A 22,420-nucleotide genomic window follows, 5' to 3' on the forward strand; every position below is an offset into this window, starting at 1 on the left:
CTTCACGAAAATTCGAATTTGCAAATACAAGCTCAATAAGATCAACTTCAACCATCTAACTAAAGAAAAACTTCAACATACGAAAAAAAAACATAGCAAACAGAGTTGGAACAGAGTCAATGAACGCAAACAAAAAAACTACCAACTTATTTTTTGAAATCTCAATTTCAGATTTCGAAGAAAAAAATAGATGACCTCAAATCTCGTTGAATTTATAGATATACGAAAATTAAATTCCATTTTAAAAACTAGAAGTCGAAAAGTTTTTGTGACCTTTACACTTTTGCTGTTCGATAGTGGAGTTTGCATTCCTTTTAAAAAAGGAAATGAAGTGAACTTTCAAAAAAAATTCAAAAGTTAAACCGCATAATAATATTTTTGAGCCTGAACAAATTTTTAAAATTTTCATGAAAAGAAGGGAAAAAATCATCGCGACTTATAAAAGAGTCTGAAATACGTTCAGAGACTCTTAAAAATTCAACCGACATTCTTATGAAAACAAAAATTCAACTGATATGTTTATAGTCAAATAAATAATGCATCCATAATACCGAATAGCTTGCTTCAATTGAACCGGATTAATTGGCTTCTTGCGCTACGCATTAATTCAAAACTGAGAAATATGAGTATTAATTAGGTCGAACTGGCTATTTATAAAACCACAGAACTTTGAGAAAACTGATCAAAGAAAAATATATTTCTAATACAGAGCTCGTGAGCTCAAAATTGAGTATTCACAAGGGGGCGAAGCAAAATGTTGTTTAGAATGATGATCGAAAAAAAAATGTTGTATAGAATGATGTTCTATTTGCCTAAAACATGCCTAGAAACACAATCGATGACGTTAACAATTCCAAAACAATTATCTAGCAGCAAACCGACAAAACTTGGCTAAATTCCCATAGAACCGAAAAGAAATTGTTGCCATGAAGAACTTTAACTATAAATTCTATTCTAAGCTTTTTTTTAGCATTTTGTTCGAACCGTGAAGAAGCACAAAAACTATGATTCCCTTGAAACAACACAAAATTAGGTCAATTAACCGAGAAAACAAGATGAAATCACTTAGGCCAAAAAAGAAAATATACCAATTAAGATTAAAAGTATTTTAAATTGCAGGAGTAAATCATAAAAGTATTTAAAATTGCAGGAGTAAATCAAAAAATCTAAGATGTGGCAACTGAGCCTACAAAACATAAACAGACAAATAATAGGCCAACAATTTTTTTGAAACAAACTTTTTGCCATTTGAAAAAAAAAGGTCCTGGTCAGATTATAACCCAGGACCTTTTTTTTTTTTTTTTTTTTTGCCCCCGGCCTGCTCAGTGCAGGACCAACCTTGGGGGAGGGGGAGATGTCATCCATTTTGCCGCAGCCGGTCCCACCTTGAGGAGGCGGATGACACTGGGACCCCTCCAGCCGTGACCGAAGCGGGATTCGAACGCACGACCCTCGTGTTAAGAGAGATGTGCCTAACCCACTTGACCACGACTGCTCTTGACCACGACCCAGGACCTTTGCCTTCCCAGGCGTATTCGTTAACTCCAGACTAAAGGTGCTGGTTTGTTTGAAAAAAAATTATCATCTCATAACATAGCCAAGAGATAATTGGAAAAGTGTCAAAAAACTCCAGTAAAAACAAAAAAATACATATCATTCAACTATCGGAGAAAAAAATATGACAGTAAAGCTCATTGATTTTCAATATTTTTATACGACTGTTTAACACAGAGATGAAGCTACGCTTTGCAAACAATAGCGAGATATTCGGCTACGCCTCGGATTCGATCTGCGACCTAGATATTATGAGTCTCATGCATTAACCACTCAGCCGCGGACGCATAATAAATCACAAAAACTAGCCACAAGTGAAGCAGAGAACCTATGTTAAGAAATTTCCAATGCTACAGATCGTGATTATAGCAAATAAGTTAACACTTCTAGCAAACCCAATTAGAGAAAAAAAGAAACATGTTATCTCTTATCATGCTGGAAAAAAGTCCAGTTTTAACCATGCATTTTTTTGCACCATTCCCACTTTCTTTTTTGATCATTGCAATTTATTCTCCTTTTCAGCAAATGAACTTGAATTGACCTTAAACCGAAATAAAAAGTCAGGCCACGAAAATTCACCAGTCCGACAATATTTAGGTAGACACCAGTTGAGCCCAAAAAAAACAATGTCACGGAAAATTTTGCGAACCATTTTTGAAGCACACATAAGAATAGCAATCCATCAAACAATCTATTATTGTATTTTAAACGACGCTCATTCAATTAAATAGTCGATATAGATAAATTATACCCATTTAAGCAAAAACCAAAAAATGAAAGATAATTATACAAAATCAGATTTGGTTAAGTTAAAAACTACAGAACGACTTTCAATTATCGTTACAAATACTTGAATAATAAAACTACTGATGCTTTTTTAAAAAAATCTATGCTTTGGACAGTAAGCCGACAAAGAATAATTAGACAAATGATAATAGGCTAATTCAAATTTTCCCAAAAAAGCTTCCAGGCATCGAAAAAAACAAGGTCTGGCCGGAAATAGAAACCCCAAAATTTATATTCAGAAGGCGCATGCTTTACCTCCAGATCAAGTGAGAGGGGCCTGAATGTTGCGATTCCACAAATGTGAAGGGGCTTGAAATTTGTCAAACGTGTTGCATTTTCTTCAATAATACAAAATATATCTGGGGGAAAGCATTACTTTAACTTTTGACACTAATGGAAAGTAGAAACCGACGTGAGTTCATGTCCGGGGTGGCTTTCTCATAAAGTAATTTCGGATAAGGTACACCGTCTATTCGTCATCTTAGTTTCGTCCGGATAGATTCTGTCTAATACCGATCCTAATCTTTATCTTATATCTCCTAGTCTCAATAGATCTAGTGTATACTGGTCCTGCGAGGTTAGGGGAGAGAAATAGCAACTGCTTTTTAAGTTAAATTTCTTCTTCTCTAAATAGTTTAGTCTTAAAAATTATTGTAAGTTTTAGTCATGGATCATGATTGGTTAGTCCTAAGTATTTAACAGTTATAGTTATCAAGAATATAATTATATATTTAATACTTGTTTTCAACTGGTTCTAAAAGATTCATTATTCCCACAAATTCACGAAGTAAAAGAGCTATGGCGTAGCGTGAGTTTTTTCTTCCTGATTGTGACTAACTCGAGAGAATCTCGGAGAATTCCAAATTACATTTAAGCTCTTCAAGCCGTGATTTGAATTCGACACAAATTGTCTGTGTCGAGAAAAACGGGTCTGATTTTTTCCGAGTTTCAGATCAAATGCACGAGATTTCGTGTCGCTGAAAACTCCATTATGATTAAATTCAATTGGCGTCTACTACGTTATTTCAGCTAAAATTATCTTATTTAACATAATTTGCTCGCCTTGACTCAAAAAATGTTCCCCTATTTTTGAATTTTTTATTCAAATCATTGCGGTCGGAACATTCTGCGCTAGTTGCACAGCAACCACCTATCCTTGCTTTAGCTTAGGAACCAACAACCAGCCGTTCAAAACTTACTTTAGGAAACTGAAGTTTCGAATAATTTATGGTTAGATACATCTAACAGATCTAAATATAAGATGAAGTTGAATTGACATTCAGTACACTATCTCAAGTTCAATCTTGGTTATTGGACTGTAGCTTCAACATCTGTCTGTAGATCCCTTTAGGATTTGTTTTCTCATCCATCAACTGGGAGTGAGATCCTGCCTCTTGGATTTTACCACCCGGACCCAGTACGATAATCTTGTCTGCATTTTTTATTGTGCTCAATCTGTGTGCGATGACCAAAACTGTGAGACCATTTGATACCTGAAGAAGATTTTCAAAAATAAAGTAAAAAATAACGACAAAAACGCAAGTAATTGACAACCTTGTAGATAAATGGTTTAAATAAACTCAAAACACTCAAACTTGCCGGCAAGTTTCCTCATGATTAGACTGTAAATTTTGCTCAAGATTTCTAACGATTGATGAGTGTAAACTAGATAATGAAGAAAAACACGACTTTACTGATATTGTAGTTCAGCACCATTATAACACCGAGACTATGTTTCTAAGCTGACCTCTATCATTAAATAGTTTTACAAATTCTTTCAAAACTCTCGGAAGCCAACAAAAAATTCCAAGTGATGTCTTCAATTTATTCTTTTAAACTGTGCCTTTATTAAAAATAATGTCTTTTTATGTCGTGATGTCCAAAATTCCAAGTGATGTCTTCAATTTATTCTTTTAAACTGTGCCTTTATTAAAAATAATGTCGTTTCTTTAAATTAATTCATGTCTTCAAAACATTCGCCCATATAACTGATCTTAAAAAAATCTTACGCTGTCCAGGGTTTTCTGCACCGTGGCTTCTGAGGCGGAGTCCAAAGCGGATGTGGCCTCGTCTAGAATGAGTATCTTTGGGTTCTTGATGAGTGCCCTGGCTATGGCTATCCTCTGCTTCTGACCTCCGCTAACTGTCACTCCACGTTCTCCTGAAACAACACTATACATCATTTGGTTATTGTTCCGACCAGTCTCCACACAGCGGGAAGGAACTATGGCTTAGTGTAAGTTTTTCAGATAAATCAGAAACGACAAAAGCATACACTGTATCATGTTCAGGGTTGCAACACGACAAAAGCAGCTCTATCAAGTGAAATAAGAAAAAGTAAAAATTATGCAAATAAAAAAAATCATATCAAGAGATATATTAAGTCAGAAAAATTATGAATTCGAGTTTTTACACAGAGGCGAAGTTGCACTTCGCATAAACAAGCAATAAAAGGTCAATAACGCTACTGGGAAAAACTGAATCAGTAAAACTTTGAGTCTACAAAATTTCTTAAGTGACACACGCCAATTATGAGTCTACATAATTGCTAACTTACGCAAGCCAATTATGACGCATTAGCAGTACCAGAAAATTTGAAAAAAAAAGAAATTTACCAACTAAGTGCCTGAATTTATAGAGCGGACGCATTTTAACTAATATACAAAAAAGTTCAATTAATACATATCAGGTTCCAACCCTCTTATTTTGTTGCTGGCCTCATTCCCTACCTCTATGGCACAGATCCATGATACCTTGAAGTGCTATTTGTAATATACTACCCTGTGTTAATATCGTCAGCATTGGCTGTACTTAATAGCTGGTTATTGATCAAAATGAACACTTTCAAAATGAACACATTGTGTCGCAACAACATTTGCGATTTGGTTGATTTTTTTCGGTTCATTTGATGAATTAGAAATGCATCAACTGGATTAAATTAATTTTATGCGAATGTCAAAGGACAAGCTATCAAAAAGCTGTAAAGGTGCCCCAAAAGTGGCACCAATATTTGCGAATTAGGTTGGAAAAAAAAAGAAAGTTCGTACTAGTACACTTTGCTTAGCAAGTATAAACACGTTTAACACTGTGTTTAAAACACTGAATAATTTAATGTTTAAAACAACTTCCCTTGATTGGCAATTCAAGACAAACATAAAAAGAATTGAAGTAGCAAAAATGAAAAATGTTGAAAAAAAAACTAGGCCTACCAAAAGTTCCATATGGCTCAATGAAAGATCATTCGAAGCGAAAATGCCGAGCAAAACTTTTGAATATTAAATTAGCAACGGAGCAAAACTTACAAAGCAGAAACGAAGAGGACAATCTTTGACCACACGCCATGTGAGCCAAAAAAATAGATTTAACAAAACAAAAATTTAAAAGTGTGAAGCCCCCTTGAAACTACAATGCACAACACTTGCAACTACAATGAAACTTGCTTACAGTGCAAGAAAAATCAGTGATGTTTCACCTAAGCAGACAAAAACTAAGCAAACAAACGAAAGACCGACAATTCAATTCTCTCGGAAAAAAATTACCGGACTCAACCCTAGACCTTACGGTGCAAATGCGACCGCTTTACCTCCAGGCCAAGAGGGAAGGAACCAATAAATTTGGTTCAATAAATAAGCAACTTCAATTTCTTACAGATTTTAAGAAAAGTTGATGAAGGAAAAAATTTTGGTTTACGATTACAAGACACTTGCTCTCGCAAGTTTCATAACTTCGATATATTGATCCTGTTTAATTAACGTACAAAAAACTATTCTTAAAAAGCTTACTTGGTGTCCAAATTTTGACTTTTTATAAGCTAAACAACATAATCGCACAACCTAGAACAGTGTCGAATCCCTGGGGGAAATTCTGCACGAAATCGTATGCATTGGCCTTCTTCGCAGCAGCAATCACTTCCTCGTACGAGGCGTCTGGTTTCCCAAAGCGGATGTTGTCTGCTATGGAAGCCGCAAACAACACTGGCTCCTGACTTATGTAGCCAATCAGACGTCCACGCAGCCACTTGGCAGGGATTTCCCTAAAGAAACGAACTAAGATGTAAAATTCTGTTTTCTTTGCTGGTCATTTTCATTCATCTTTTTGAAAAACTGACAGCAGAAGACCGATAGGAATAATAAATTGAGCTCAATTTTACCAATGATGATTAAAATTAGGCGGATAAAGTTACTGAAACTTAGATGAGTGTTTTCGAATACATTTTAAATAAACATGAATTTATGCGAGCAATTGGCCGTCCCCTACTTTTGTAAGCCTCATAACACCACAAATAGCTATCTTTCTAGATAAGAACGCAATAAATTTGCCAGTTTGTTGGCTGATAAAGTCTATTAGGCTAAATTTTCAGATAAATCTAATTTGATTAAGAAATGGCACCTGATATTGATGTCGTTGATAGCTACCTCTCCTTCTACTGGGTCGTAAAATCTTTCAGCCAGAGCTGCAATTGTAGATTTTCCATGTCCCGAGGATCCAACCAGCGCTACTGTGGTACCTGGATTGACTCGGAAAGATAGATCCGATATCACGGTCTGGTTCTTTCTCGTCGGGTACTCGAAAGTCACTCGTTCAAACTGGAGCGACGGAGGGGCTTCGACGTCCATGATAAAATTCGGATCTTCTTTGTAAATCAAATTCGGCTGCTCGTTTATAAATTCAAATACACGACTGCCTGACGTGAGTCCTCGGACTACTTGACCAAAGAGAAGAGAGATCTGAGCCATTGATCTCTGAATCATCTGAGTCGAAGTTAGGAAAGCTATGAGGTCTCCGTGAGTTACACTATCACTCATCAGAAGTTTTCCTCCACCGTACATCACAGTTAGCACCAGTGAGTTGAGAACGAAGTTTGAAGCTCCTTGGAAGAGGGAGATACCTGCGCCCAATTTCCATAAAGCATACTCCGACTTGTTAGCTTCTGCTTCAAAAAGAGCAGTTTGTTGATCCTCCATGGCAAATGCACGGACTGTTCGGACGTTACCAAGTGACTCGTCTGCCATGGAAACTGCCCTAGATGTAACAGTTAAGATTGCCCTTGGTTCAAAAATTTTAGACTGCATTTTGACAACGAACGATCCACCTTACTTCCTCAAGGATAATGAGCTACCTTGATAGTAGCAGAAAACTTTCAAATAATTTTTGCTACATCAAGTTCTATTGATGTTATGGGTAAAATATTGATGTTTCAGTCCGACAAACTAAGAAGGGAAAAGCAATACAAAGGTGGCATACTTCTCTAGTTGATATTCGGCCTGTCTGGACAGAATCCGGAGTAAGTGTCCAAAAATTGTGCCACTGATGACCAAAACTGGCAGCACAACCGTCATCAGCGCCGTCAGATATGGTGAAATTTTAAACATTGAGATCACACAGCCTCCTATTTGTGTAACTCCTCTGAGACCCTAAAATTTGTTTGAAAATATGAGAAGTATTTTTTTTAAAACTATGTTTCGTTTTCAGCAATCAACCCGAAGACATCGCTGCTTCAGATTTAAGAATTGCTTACATGCGATATGCACTGCTTGAAGCTACTTTTGAACGACTGCACGTCATTTGAAAGCCTGCTGATAAGCTCTCCCGTTTTGTGCCTGTCGAAGAATTCGATATCTTGGTTTACTAATGAGCGAAACATCATGACTCGCAACTTTGCCGCAATTCTCTCGCCCGCAACTGATAGCCAGTTGATATACAGACAAGTACAGAGAGCTTGGGCAGCGTAGATGCCTAGTAGTCGCGCAGACGGAGCAAGGAGACTCTCAACTGTCTGTCCAGAGGAGGAACTCAGCGATACCAGTTGATTACTCAGCTGACCTAGCTGGATTGGGATAAGTATGTTGAGAGTCGCGGCACAAACTGCAGCAACAATTGCCAATATTAATCGTAGGGCCTCCCCTTTCAGGAGGCTGAGGAGCAATCTTTACTAAAAAAGCGGTTGAGCAATTGATTTAGACAATGTAATTGAGCAAAATTGCAACTAAATACAGATAAATAACACTTTATTCAGTGCAGTTCAGAACCAACTTTGAGAAGCTTACTTATAGAGTTTTTCATAGAGAACATAACTGTTTTCTTACTTCCAATCAAACTCGGGTTTTCCATATTCGACTAGCTTAGCGTTGTCACAAGATGGAGAAGAAACCGTCTCGACCCTCGAGCGAAGACACACAGCTGATTTCGTCAAGAGAAGATACCCAGATGCGCCTGCCGATACAATTAGAAGAGCGCTCCCAATGTCATTACAAACCTTTCGCATGGTTCTGATAGTCGGCTTCATTTGAGTGAAACAGTTAAAACACTTTGGTAAATACAATTTGCCAATTTCTGGAGTTGTAATGTGTCCACGAAACAATTTCGATTTCCAGATGGGTCTGACAACATTTGGGAATCTGCAAATCATAGCTTTCTGAAATCAAAAACAGCTATTACAGGAATAGCAGAAAATTTTGTCATATTCGCGGTCAACTCTTCATATATTTATCAGTGGAATCCAATCTAACAACTTACTTTTCTAAAATTCATAAACTTGGTCTTGTCGATACTTACCAAATAATAATTTATTTTGCGGTAATCAACTAGGCGGTAGAAAACGAGCTGGCCACTGAAAGGTATCTGCCAACAACTTGCGAAATAACACAAACATAGCATGCCAAACTAGCAGAAGTTGAGACGAAAGCCGAACAAAAATTAGAATAAGTTGCGAAAAGCTAGATCTGCAAAAATGTTCATATCTTTGTCTAGAATAATGTTCATTTCAACAAAAAAGTAAGACAAATAAAAAATATGAAGTTATATTCGCATAGAAGCAAAGCTTTTCTATTAAAGCCGACAACTTCTGGGCAGACACCCGTTGAGCCAAAAAAAATCAAGGTTTTCATTTAAAAAAATTAAAAACTTTCGAATTTTCGAAAATTAGTTCTCAAAATAGAGACCCGCATAGGAAACTTGTTAGCTCATCCAGCGATGCAATATGATGCCACTAAGCTGATTATTATGATGCAAAAACTTCATTTGGTTTATTTCGGTTGCTTGATCCGACTCAATTCAGTGAAAAAAGCAAAGACTGACTCAATGATATTAAAGATTGAAAACGATATAAATAAAGAACGAACTACTGCCATTAAAAATAGAGTGCCATTCCGCCAGCTCGAAGGCACGTTTGAATCCCACGAGCAAACAGAGAGTTAGTTGCGTTAAGAACGAAGATAAGACGAAAGGAGGGTCAAAAGATATTTGAAGAAAGTTTTTGAAAAATTCGATTTCAGACCCAAAATTGCTGGGAACTAACAAAATTGTAAAAGACGTTCACCCAGGCCACATTTGAGGTTAAGAAAAATAGACCCTAAAACAATTGGCTCAAGGCCCTATAACCATTACACTATAAAGATAATTTTGTTGGACCTCTTTGGCCTTAAACTGGTCCAAACGGCCTTGCGCCGAAATCTTTTGGTTCACAAGGTCCAAAACCACAAACCAGAGTTTCCAGGTCCAACTCATTCATTCCACACTGTATGGACCAGGAATCATTTGGTCCACACGGTCCTATACCAGACTCCTTTGGTCCACGCGGTCTGAATCAGGATTCTGTCTGTCTAAATGGTCTTAAACCGGATTCACTCGGTCCACAGAGTCTGAAACCGGATTCATTCGGTCCACATAGTCTGAATCCGGAATTCTTTGGTCCACAAGGTCTGAAAACGGATTCACTCAGTCCACAACATAGTATTTTCTGGTCCACACGGTCTGAACATACCATATTCTGGTCCCAAAGGTATAAACATATTAAATTCTGGTCCACACGGTCTGAACATATAAGTCAACATATAACCACGACCTTGACCTGAGGAAAACCATTAGGTCGAACTAAAAAAAATTGAAACAACTGTCCCCCTAGAAAAAAGCTTGATCCGCCCCTTAAATAAATCATCATTAACGAAATCTCAATTTAACAGGTCCCTTTGCCGCTTAAGGAAATGTGGCTAAAGGGGTTTCACAGAAAGTAAAATTGTGTGTTTACAAGTCAGCGGTTTTACCACTTATTGTAACATTCGCCCGGAAGATACATATCGACGGATAACAAAACTAAGTCTTAAGACGACTGGCTAGCGTCTAAACAGAGCTTTGCATGTTTTTCACCGTCTCTACCAAGCCAGTACTTTTCGGTGGTCTTTTCCAACATCGGGTCGACAAAAACGTTACTATTCTCCGGCTTCGACCAGAACGCTCAAATTAACTGAAATACATGCAAAAATAGTGAGCTCATGGCTGGGTCTCAGTATCCCAGACCACGAGGTCACTCCTAAAAACAGGGCTACTACTTATTATATTACTATTGTTTTTGTTCAGTAGATAAAAATCATCATCTCCATCGAAGATGGATCAACCATTTCCCCCCCTCTTCTAGCTCCTCATTCTTGTCAAAACGAATTAAGATCTTAATTAAATTCAAGTCAGGACATGACGGGATGCTAAAATTTTATCAGAGTTAATAAAAGTCTCCGTCCCGAGACCCTTCCGGTTTCTTGAATCCGCCGAATCAAGCTCCTTAATCTCAAGTTCACGATAACTCGGAAGGCTGGTTTTCACCCTTCACCGTTGTTCGCAACGGCCTTGCAACTATTGTAGCAGCACAATAGTTGCAACTCGGAACGCTCTCTGCTATTCTGTAGTTCGTTGTCGTTTTTCAATCTCGATTTTCGTACTGTTCGCAATCGCAGATAAAAGTTGTTCTGTTTTTTCACTCATTTTCTGCTAAAATGGCCGTTTCTGTCAGAAATGTTACGTCATCACTTCGAAAATTTAAAATTTTAAAATACGGGAATATCTTGACCTTCACCGTTCTGCCAATCATCCGAATAACGTCGTTAATCCTTCAAAACCATTAACTCGGAAGGTTCACTGCTAAAATCCCGAATTCTGCAGAGACTGCATTTTGGCCATTCTGGTCGAATGTCACATACTCCCCGGACAGTCCGGTCAATGTCCTCATTGAATCGCGCAATGTTCATAAAATGGTTACAGTGCCTTCGAACAGAATTTACAAAATGCACGGAATTACTTTTATCCACGTCATATCAACTCACTGCAGAATATAAATGGCATCATACTACATCACTATAGCCTTCAAATTCTTTCATTAATCTGCACATTGAGAATATGACCTAAGATAAAACATGTTTTCTGACTTCCAGTGTCTATGTCCCGATTAAAACTTTTTCTCTTAGATTTAAAAGTTGTTGGCTTGCAGGACAGTCCTGCCAACCAACAAGCTAAAATTATCCTACTATGCTCCTTCCCTTCGGAAATTATGCTTGTTTATTGTCCTGAATATTAAAACTAAGAAACTTTGTGGTTAGAAAGAACAATGTAACAACCTCCCTCTTCAAGAGATTACTCAAGTCTTTCATGTCACCACAAAGTGATCAGTTTTCCTAAGTGATTAAAAACAATCATGCAGGCTGGAATATTTAAATATACTCTTCTCTTAAGCCTTTCTAAATAAATAATGAGTGTCTCTAAAGCCACTTCTGCTAAAATCAAAATGCAAATTTATAAATGCAACAATTTCAGAACTCAACAAAATGTTTCAGTTTTCAATTACAACTTGGTTGCTTGGTTTCTCACTTGAGTTTTTCACACACAAAACAATTCTGAGTTTTAACTTTTCTGCATCATTCCTTTGTTCTCTTCTTTTTTCGTCGTTTAGAAGTTCTAAAACTTCTAAATTCTTCTAATTTTTTTTCTTGTTGCCTCTTGTTTTCTCGACCATTCATCAATATTCCATTTCCTCCTCCTGCGATGCTGACTCCGCACTTTCGGTTTCCGTGTCTTGTAGCACGTCGTTGACTATCCTGACGCTGTTGGAAGCCGTCCTCCAACACTTCTGCTCTTCTACCCTCTGTTTACAACAAGGTAGGGGATCCACGTTGGATTCTCTGTTTCTGCAGAAGCTGTTGTGGAGACACAACGTCACGTTTCTCTCTAGATCTTCTTTCAGCATCTCTGCTTTCTCATTTCCACTACGCTCACTCGTTCTGGAAATTCTTTTCACAGCGGTGGTCACTGCATTCCGATGAGTCACAAAAGCTCGCTTGAAAGCTCCTGCCCCAATGTCCAGCTGATATTCACTGTACACTCTGCCATGTTTCGACATATGCTTTTTCGCATACTCGTACAACCACGCAGTCATGTTAGCTCTGAACCATGGCATCAATCGTTTCCTCGCCCATATCTTCTTCACTTCCATCGGAATATTCAGAACTTTACACATTGTCTCAAAAAGATCTAAATCTTTTAGACAATCCAATTTCTGCAATTGTTCTCTCGTCGGTGCCTCCTGTCTATTGTTTCCTCTCACGTGAGCTTCCAGCCATCGTATCGCCATCATAACTCCCACTATCACTATTGTTACGGGCTGTGATGAATCTGGTAAACCCATGGAGAGCAGCTCTCCAGAGTCCCAGATCAACATCAGATTACTACGCTTCGGATACCACCAGGTCTGCAGCAAGCAGTGGCAAGGAAACTCATCATGCGTCAACATGATGCTCCTCCAATTACGTTTTCCCGAAGCTTCCAGCAATGGTTCCACTTCCATCATCACTCGGTGGATTTCATCATTCTCATCTACTGCATTGTAATCTGTGACAGTTGATCCTTTCTGCCTCTGTTTTTCAAAGTCACTGAAGTTCCCGCTTACATATCCCATGAACTTCTTTCCCAATATTGACTCCAACTCTTCTTTGGTTCTCTCTGGAACTGCTGAGAAAATCTTACACAGTAACTCGTAAGACTTTTCAGACATTCTTGCCAACCTCACGCACTTCGGCACTGAAAAGGCTTGATCCACAATCGCTCTTGTACTCTTCACGTCCACAGCTACGAAATGTACAGGATACCTGCTCTTGCACATTGGAGCCAACGTTGAACCTACCAAATATCGTGCTCCTGCTGGTCTACAATAAGTTTCGCTGTGTCTGATGTTCATTTCTGTTTCGATTGCCTCCCTCCATTTTCCTATGTACTTCTGCTCAGTCTGCAGAACTCCTGGGAATACTTCTACGCTGACGGCTGTGACCATCTCATGTTTCTGTTCTAGATTCAATAGTGACTCTAAAGAACCAAACATGCTGTAGAATCCTAGTGCAGTCACTAGATTCACATCAGTTCCTCCATGGCAATCTGCTATCAGTTCCGTTTCCGTTCTTGCTTTCATCACTACATTTCCAAACAATACCGTCAATTGCTTATGTTGCTTCTCCAGGGTTTTCACACAGTCTAAACTTCCACAAACGTGACCCTCCAGTCCACAGACTTCCGCCAGACAGCTACCAGGTTTTACCCAGTCTTCTGGTCCCCAGCCAGGCAACTCCACTTTATCTTCTCCGTTGCACTTAGAGGCTGTTATCATCACATTATACATGATGTTAAGGTCACGCAGGTTACAGTCTGCACTCAGTTCCCTCTGTACTTCTTGTGTCGCACGTAATATTGAGTCAGCATTGGGACTAGGACACCATGATGGCCTCATCAATTCCCACACTGTCATCAAGCTCGTTCTCAGTACTTCATCTGAGAATCCCAACCCAAACTCCACTCTCTTGTCGGATTTTGGTACTGAAGGTGCAGTCACCTCTTCTTCCAAGACCAGTCCCAATTTAGCCTGTGGATTGTTAACGCTCTTGATCGTTACAATTCTGGACGTCCAGAACCTTAGTAACACCGCCTGCTCATAATCAAAGAAGCAATCACGTATGTCTTCACTCAGGAAAGGATTGTACGCTATCCCTATGATCCCAGATACGTAGCTATATGACTTCTTCTTGATCGGTCCACAGTATTCACTGGACTTCGGCAATGCTCCCATAGATTCTTTAGTGAGTCTCAGCTCCTTGTTTGAGAACCTCCTGATCTCATCTATCTTTTTCATGGGTTCCAGTTCTTCAGGTTCTTTCATGTTCACCCTCATCGGTTTACTTTGCTGCATGTCCAGCAATGCCAGCAAGAACAAGGCTTTCGTTCGTTCATCGCCTTCCCTCAACATTTTAACACAACTGTTCAGTGCAGGTACTGAAATCTGCTCTATCAGGAATCGAATGAAACAGAGAGCATCTCTCCGCTTCGCACATGCTACTGCTGCTCCCTCCTGGACTATCAGATCCCTCAGATTCGTCACAAGGAACACCTTTTCCTCTTTTGACCTCTTTCTTTCTTCTGAGTCGTATTCTTCGCGAGTCAGTCCCATCATGCACCAGGTGAACCTGAGTTGTAGCTCTGTCCTTACGTAAGGTACTGCCACGAGAGCATGTATTCTCGGCGTAGTCCTCATTTCTTCTTCGAAGTACCTCAATACTACTGCTTTCCATGGAAGGCTCACCAACTGCTCGATCGTCTCCGCCTGTACGTCAGACGACGCCAAAGTTCCGTACGCCTTCTGCTTGAGAGTGGTGCCTTGCAACATTGTTTCCAGATAACCCTCCATGGCTTTTTCTTCTTCCAGGGCCATTACATGCCCTCTAGCCGAGTTTCGGTATTCCAACATCTCCATGTATCCACCGGTGGGTTCATCTATCGACACTGTCTCAGACACTGTTAGTCTGTTGTATTCCACTGGTGTTAGTTGTCCTGCAACACTTCCCTTTCCATGATTCATGGGAGATGGCTTGAAGTCCCTCATTTTACTCTCTCCACATTGACTGAGTATTTCCATTTCTAAAGTCGCTCCAGTCAGAGTGCGGTCACTCCTTTTGGATTTATAACCGGTTGACTTTATTCCCGCCATGAGAATGGGTGGCACCATCGCTATATCAGTTAATATTCTATCTGTGCCAGACAATCGATAATCACCTTGCCCCAAATCCATGACTTCCTCGACTCGTTTTCTCTTCGCTGAGTTACCAGCTTTCATCGATATTTCCGAATCTACTTTCGTCTTTCCAATCCTCCTCGGCATCACTCTGCTGCCTAACTTCATTTTCATCGCGTTAATTTTATCAATCACCATTTTCGATCGTATCGTCCCTCTCCTGGTTCTTGACAGATACACCACCTCTCCTTCATCGTCCTGCGGTGTCATCTTGATGGGAGAATTCGCTTCACTCTCATCAGTGGCTGAGTCGATCAATAACTCACTCAGTCTCCCTTCACACTCATCAAGCTTGTCAAGTACTTCTCTCATCAAGGGTTGATTGAGACCTGTTTTGAGAATGGACTGGGTCCCATAGCTCTGAATCACAGTCCAGACTTCTTCCATGAACGCCACTCTGTCCAGCTTACATCCTGTCCTACTCTCGTGGTCTCGGTGATGTACTTCCCATTCTTCTTCGGGTAGCGTTCCCAAGAAAGGTACTCTGGCTGAGGCCTCTATTCTTCTCCTCCGAGGTGATTCCATGAGGATTCTCTGATCGTTATATCTTGAATTGCCAGGAGAGCTGCTCTCCGGCAAATTCCGTTTCATTTCCATAAAGGCTGACGGAGGCTCCAGTGTCGAGGTGCCCTCATCCAGCTCAGTCGTTTCCAACGTATCCGCATTGTTTTCAAGATCACTGAAGATGTTGAAATCCAGGCTGGAGGTTCCTCCTATCGATGCCCTGTCGTCTTCCCCACCAGCTTGATCTTGTTGCATGGGTTCTTCAGTCTGACGGCTTCCACCCTGTCCATCACCTCCTTCTGACTTGTCTCTATTCGAGTCCGATGGTCCTTGTTCGTCTTTGTCGGCTTCTTCCTGGAATCTCGGTATGAGCAATGTACCAGCCGATTTATCTTCCTCTTCACCATGGACCACTCTGATTTCTTCGCAGCCAAAGGGTGCTAGGAAGATTCTCGTCTGCAATACTCCCGCAACTTTCATTTCTTTTCTCACACTGGTCAGGATTACTGAGGCTTCAGGCAATTCAGTCCTGCCTCTCATCCTCATTGGAGCTAAGCCTAGTGCCTCCCATTCCTCATCAAATCTTCCAGGCTTGGGAGTAGCAGCGTTGCTTATTCGCCTTCTCGTCGCTTGATCCGTGTACGCAAATCGTGTGTACTGTAACACGGCGGCATTTCTCCCCACGAAATATGGATCCATCGTCGCCGAGAAATTCCCTACTCTCCTTTCATTAGTTTCGAATGCTCTCAACCTAGGAGTTTGTACTACGGAGACTGCTCCGAGCAACATCCTTCTTATCAGAGGGAATTCAGGGATTGCTTCCGGTAGCTTCTTGTAATCGCCCCAGTCCTTCGTCTCTTCTCTCACCTTGTGATATGCTGCTGTGAGACGAGCACTCTGGTTATTTCACCATTCGTTTTGTCGTAGGGCCTCAGATTCCCAAGCTTTGGAAACACCTCGATGTGTCCTCTCTCTACTTCTCCCATGCGGTCGCAGAAGTGATCGTCAAAATTGATGACTGTCATTTCCGGCTCCGCTATTTTCGCAAACAACAGATCTTCACTCATGAGCTCCCGCAGTGCCTGCTGCTCACACCAGTTCAGTGTACTACCGTCCACCGCCGATATGAGGTTCAGGTGCAGCACCGACCTCCTATATGCTTCCACTTTAACGTCAGGGAACGCAAAGGTGACTGCTGGTCCATAGATCACTGTCACGAACTCCGTGACTCCTCTGATCAGCGCCAAGGGATCAGTCCTCATAGCTAAGCTCAAATCTGTTAATAGCGGCATGCCTCCAACATGTCGTCTAACCTCTTCTTCTTTTCCAATTGTCTCGTCCTCTCCTGTTCCAAAGCGATTTTGCTGCAAGAGATACTGGATCAGAGTGTGTCTCAGGTCTCTTATTTTGTTCCACGAGTCCGTGGATTTCTGCATATCCAGATTCCTCACTTTCTCTTTCATCTGCTCTGGACAACGTGTCAGTTTCATTAGTCCTGCCAAGTTTCCGTGGGTTATTGCGATCAATGTCAGAAGTCCATCTAGTCTCAGGTTCTGTATTCCATCCGTAAGCAGTATCGCCGGTCCTTTCACGAAATTCTCCGCTCCAAATGTCACGAACAAGGCTATTAATTCCACTATAGATACTTTCACTACTGCTTGGAGGAATTCTTTTATCAAATAGTGCGAGACTTTCGGGTAGACTCTTGCCAAGAAGGACGCGGTCCATCCGGCTCCCAACCCTTCTAGCATGCTGTCTGTCCTTTCAAATCCCTCCTGTCCTTTCACTTCCTGGGTCCAGAAGGTTTCCAGAGTAACTTGACACATTCTGTTCACGAACTCCGCGGTCTTTTCTCCGGCATTTTCCGCCAGATTCACCTCCTTCAACAAGTAGGCGTGTATCCTAGTGATCATCACTGGGCCTTGCTGGAAAGCATCAGCACCCAATGCCGCTACCCTAGGACTCAGGTGTAGCCACTGGTTTGCTTCCGGCTTGGTTCTCAGAACCATCGCCTCCAGTTGAGCTCTGGTCTCCAGTGAATTCTTTCTCCTCGTGCCTTCACTCGCCACTTCCATTGCTCGGAACCACAAATCGTTGGACACTGCCGTGATCACTCGATGGTCATCATCTATTCCTGGTTTCAATTTGAGTTGCCGACTGAAGTTGGACAGCTCCAACCCCAGCACCTCGTCCAACACCAACATGTGCAGCGCGTGGTCCTTAAATCCTCTCATCGCGTTTGAGATATCTGACCATACTGCAGGCAATTCAGCCTTGAGTGGCCTCAGGTTCTCCACTTCTATCATGCGATTCGGGGCTGATATGATCACATCATATTTTCCTTCCGAAAGTAAGGCTACCATCGCATACACAAATTTCAGTCCATCCGGGAGATGTGCATATCCCGGAGACAACGCAAATACTACTCTCAACGTCACTTTGTTGAATGATCCCTCCTTCGTCGCATCCACCACTTCACCCATCGACTCCAGGATGTCTTTTATCGCTGGCCATACTGCGTTTTCTGCTGTTGCAGGATCTCTGAGCCTGCTCAGAAAACCTCTACTATGTAGATGGTTATTGATACCAGCAAACACAATCGTTATCGGGTTCATTTCTGTCTGTCTTTGTACCCCTATAGCCAATGACACTGATTGCAATAGGTCTAGGTCAACTGCGGCCAGCATTATGACGTCCGGCCAAAACAAAGACTTAGAGGTGTACACGAACTCTGAATTCGCTACTACCATGATCTTGGCCTTTCTCATCTCTGCTTTGTCGTAGGCGGCGAAGATGCTCTCATCTTTCTTTATTGCTGTCAATCCGCCATATCTCTCAGCATCACCATCTTGGTTCACTAGTTTCGGATACACTCTCTCCTTCACATGACCAGGTGGTGTCGTCAGTTGCCTGAATATCTTCACGTGTTGTCCAATCGGCGCTCTCGCCGTCAGGAATCTTCTTGGCCTTTCCTCACGATTCCTCCCCTCATGGTTCAATCTGACATCCTGCAACGGTCTTGCATTCACAGGTCCCATTGTGTTGTTGGAGGGCAGTCCCTCCAAGTCAGCAAATCTTAAGGCTGTCGTGGAGCTGAAATTTATGCTGGCGGCTATCAACCAGTCTACGCCGGTTATTGAGTACAATCTGCTGACGGATAGCGTCGCTCCATTCAGCATCCTCCTTGCATCTTCAATGAAGCTTACTTTCTGCAGGTCCAGCTTCATCAGTTCTTCCTTGTATATGTGCCAGGGAGACGGCATGGGTCTAGACCATAACAATGAGCCTCTGTTCGGTCTCTCCTCTCGACTGGTACTCGTTGTCTCCGATCTAGTGTCTGATCTAGACGTGCCTGCTACTCCTTCATTTGGTTGGTTGACGGGTCCTATCCTTCTCCTAGGATTAATGGTCCTCCTCATCGGTGCTTCTCCCAACCGATCCTGCACGTCTGTTCTTCGACCTGGTTCGCTGGAGCTTTGTTGCCGGTAATTTATTGCGGCTGGGACTGTACCCAAACGCGTTTCCAGGTTAGGAGGCATAAAGGTAGTGATCACCGTATCATTCACCGTTCCCTCTTCCTTCAGTACTCCTGTGTCAGAGAGTTCTGCTTCCAACTCATCCAACCGTTCTTGGAAGACTCGATTCAACCAAGCTTGTCCCTCGATTGTGTCAAAGTGGATGCCATCCGAAGTCAGTCTGGCTTGCTCCATGGCTCTCAATTCGTGTTCAATGTCCATAAGGATCATTCTTCCGGCATTTCGATTTGCTAGGTTTCTTAAGATGTTGTTCCATCTCATGACTCCCTCGTTGTGCCTTCTTCCTGATGCTGTCAGGCTTCTTGCGTTCATTGGCACCGTGCAAACGGTCAGTACCGCGCAACTGAACTTCTGCCAGAGAGTGGTGAACAAACACACCATCATTGATTCCCACAGTGCTTCCTGCTCGTCTGATCCTCTGGAGATATCATTCGTCCCAACTAATATCATCACACTGGGTATCTTCCCTGGATTCATCAGCTCCACCATCCGGTATAATTGGGCAATTGTCGCGCCTCCAAAGGCCATCACCGTGGTGACCCATGAGGTCCTCAAATTCGTTAGCACTCTGACTAAGCTGTCTCCCAATATCAGGTGTGATGTCCCGAGTGGTGGTTGCTGCAGGTTCACAGCCGGGCTCCAGGTAGCTCGATTGAAGCAGGCTCTCGGATCTGTCTCCGGAACTCCCGTGAAACTATACTTCAATTGATTATTCTTCTGCACGTCTATTACACGAGATACTTTCTTCGCTGGCATCTTCCTTACTTTTCTCTCTGGGATTCTCGAACTCCCCATGAGTGGTGTCACGTCACTCATCCCTTGTCTGATCACTGTCTGGGAGAGTTGTACTCTGCCCGTATCGTCAATCGTTCCATAGGGTGCAGTCACCCCGGAACCTGGTGCATTCTTGTTAGCGACCAATCGTCCAGCTGTCTCTATCAGTCTTCTCACTGTCTGTTCCACGACAGGATCACCCAAGGTGTCACTAGGATCCGGGATTGTTACTCGATTCGTTTCTGCTGGAAGCCGTGTCTCCGTTGTTTGACTCATTTCTCGAGGTGTCAAGAGCTCCATCGGGGACTGCCCACGAGGAATATCCCTTGCAGGTATTACTTTCTCCACGGCCGTTGTCAACGCCGCCTGCTTCGATCGCTCTTTGTACTCCTGCCTTAAGCGTTCGATCTCTTGACCTTGCTTTTTGTTGCAGTCTTCAAACAACTTCCTCCACACGTCCCGGTCTTCCTCCATTGCCAGCATGGTCTTCGTCATATCGTCTAACTCCTTCTCCGTTCTTTTCAGCCGATCGTTCATCTCGTCCAGGTCTTGCATGGTTTGGTTCGTCTGAACCGTCTGTGTTACTTTCGCCCTTTTTGGTGGCACAGCTGCTCTCAGTGGTGAACCAGACGAGGTCGCCTCGCTGTTCATCTCCCTATGCATTCTCGTCAGCCCAGGTTTAGGCTTAGAGGGCATTGGCATCTCACCTGGTTGGTAAGTCCTGGAACTTCCCAACCCAGGCTCATTCGCCAAGTCATTCCCTGAGAGAGCCCCGTTTCTCCACCTCATCACTCTCATGTTCGGGCGGTCTAGTACTCCTCTTTCTCCATATGCTGCCATCAACAGGACTTCCGTGGGGCGGTCCCCACGGTTGTCGTGCCCCAAGATGTTGATCAGGGCGGTCAGCAACATGACCACCTCTGGGTCCTCCAGAGCGAAGTCTCGTTCGATCAGCCGACGATAGATCGCATCTACCATCGGTCCCACATATGCCTCTGCCAGGTCCATCAATTCGTCCAGGTTGAAATTGTCCATACTTGTTCTTTCCAAATTTGATTTGATTTGATTTGATAACTTGACTCAAGTGAGTAATTTAAATGATCAATCAGGATCTAGAAAAGAAATCACGAATGTCACACTTGTCAATTTCACCTCAACATACGTCGTTAAAATTTGCTTAAAGACAGTTCAGATAAAAAGATATTTATCCTAAAATTTATTAAAATCAATTGGTTTCTAAAATTTTGGAATACGACCTAAGATTGGACAGTCCAAACTTTGGATCTATTCCCAAAATCGTCATTTAGTTATTCATGGTCACTAACCCCTACTTACCCATGATCTTAATAACCTAACACACAACAACACATAACATAACATAACATAACATAACACACATATCACACGTAACTTGGTCTTTGGCCTAACACCCTCTCGCACATCACTCAGCCTATACTTAAGTAATATTTCTTATGTAGATACACTTGTATGTTCGTATCAGAAAATATCACGTGTACGAGCGCGTACAATTCCCGAGGATGCAGTCTTCCTCTATTTGGATCGTACACTGGAAGCGAAAGTTCCTTCACGTCCATTTCCACAAGGAAGTCCCTCAGCCTCGTCAAAGACAAGACTAGATTTTCTGGGTCCACGTGCTGCTTCTCTGTCGCCCTTGTTACCAGGAAGCATAAATACTTTCCCGGTATCTGCGACACCGCCGGGGGTAAGGCTGCTACGCCCCCTATCCCTGGTCTTTGCTTCCAAAGGAATTCCACGTTTTTGTATTCTCTCTTAAAATCTGCCGCTAGCGCTGTCCTAAAACTCATGTCTGCGGTGATCGCTATCGCACATGTTCTGTCTGTGAGTATGAAATCGCTATCTGTTAGTACTATGTTACTTGAATATTCATTTGGTAAGTTAAAATATGACTCAACTACCCTGCCTATGTCAGGTTTCTTAGGTTCTTCGCCTGTTTCTGCTTCTAAGTCTCCTGTTTCTCTTGCTATTCTCAATTTTTTTATTATCAAGTTTTCAGTGTGGGTAAGTCCTACCCCCACTCCCCGGACAAAAATATCCATCGGCGTCCCCGTCGATCGCATACCGGGTATTAAGTCGAGATTTGAAGCTGGAATGAGTAAACGTCCTTCCTGGGCAGCCCAGGAAGGATCGTCTCGTTCAGTCTTGACGTATTTCATGCTTTCACGATCTACGTCTTGAATCGTGACGCTGGTCTTCTCTGGATCCGAGGTCATGTCATTCAGCCACTCTAGGACACGCAGTTTCGTCTGGTCTTGTTCATATGACTGCTGTTGCTCATCGTCAAATTCTACCTCCGGTTTCGACCAGTCGTCAACCCACTCATCGTTGTGATCATTGACTATGTCAATGTCTT

At 41.9% G+C, this 22,420-nt stretch overlaps 1 protein-coding gene across 1 annotated transcript; it reads right to left on the reverse strand.

The window, feature by feature from the left end:
• Nucleotides 1-3,437: 3,437 nt before the first annotated feature.
• Nucleotides 3,438-8,821, reverse strand: LOC134848347 (mitochondrial potassium channel ATP-binding subunit-like). The gene is made up of 7 exons (XM_063865750.1): nucleotides 8,427-8,821; nucleotides 7,859-8,267; nucleotides 7,585-7,754; nucleotides 6,730-7,362; nucleotides 6,174-6,373; nucleotides 4,350-4,501; nucleotides 3,438-3,833 (listed from the first exon to the last, which is right to left on the reverse strand). Exons 1-7 carry the CDS (start codon nucleotides 8,747-8,749, stop codon nucleotides 3,639-3,641), a joined length of 2,082 nt encoding a protein of 693 aa, XP_063721820.1. The 5' UTR covers nucleotides 8,750-8,821; the 3' UTR covers nucleotides 3,438-3,638.
• Between the last annotated feature and the right edge of the window lie 13,599 nt (nucleotides 8,822-22,420).

Source organism: Symsagittifera roscoffensis, chromosome 6 (assembly GCF_963678635.1).
Source record: "Symsagittifera roscoffensis chromosome 6, txSymRosc1.1, whole genome shotgun sequence".
Classification (NCBI taxonomy): Eukaryota; Metazoa; Xenacoelomorpha; order Acoela; family Convolutidae; genus Symsagittifera; species Symsagittifera roscoffensis.

Bases quoted from the DNA above. Each gene is read 5' to 3' on its own strand.
- LOC134848347 (XM_063865750.1), bottom strand. From the start codon at position 8,749: ATGATTTGCAGATTCCCAAATGTTGTCAGACCCATCTGGAAATCGAAA. The intron at 6,374-6,729 runs GTGCCATTTCTT...TCGTTTCTTTAG, and splicing joins ATCAACGACATCAATATCAG to GGAAATCCCTGCCAAGTGGC. The intron at 3,834-4,349 runs GTAAGATTTTTT...AATCTTCTTCAG, and splicing joins TGCAGAAAACCCTGGACAGC to GTATCAAATGGTCTCACAGT.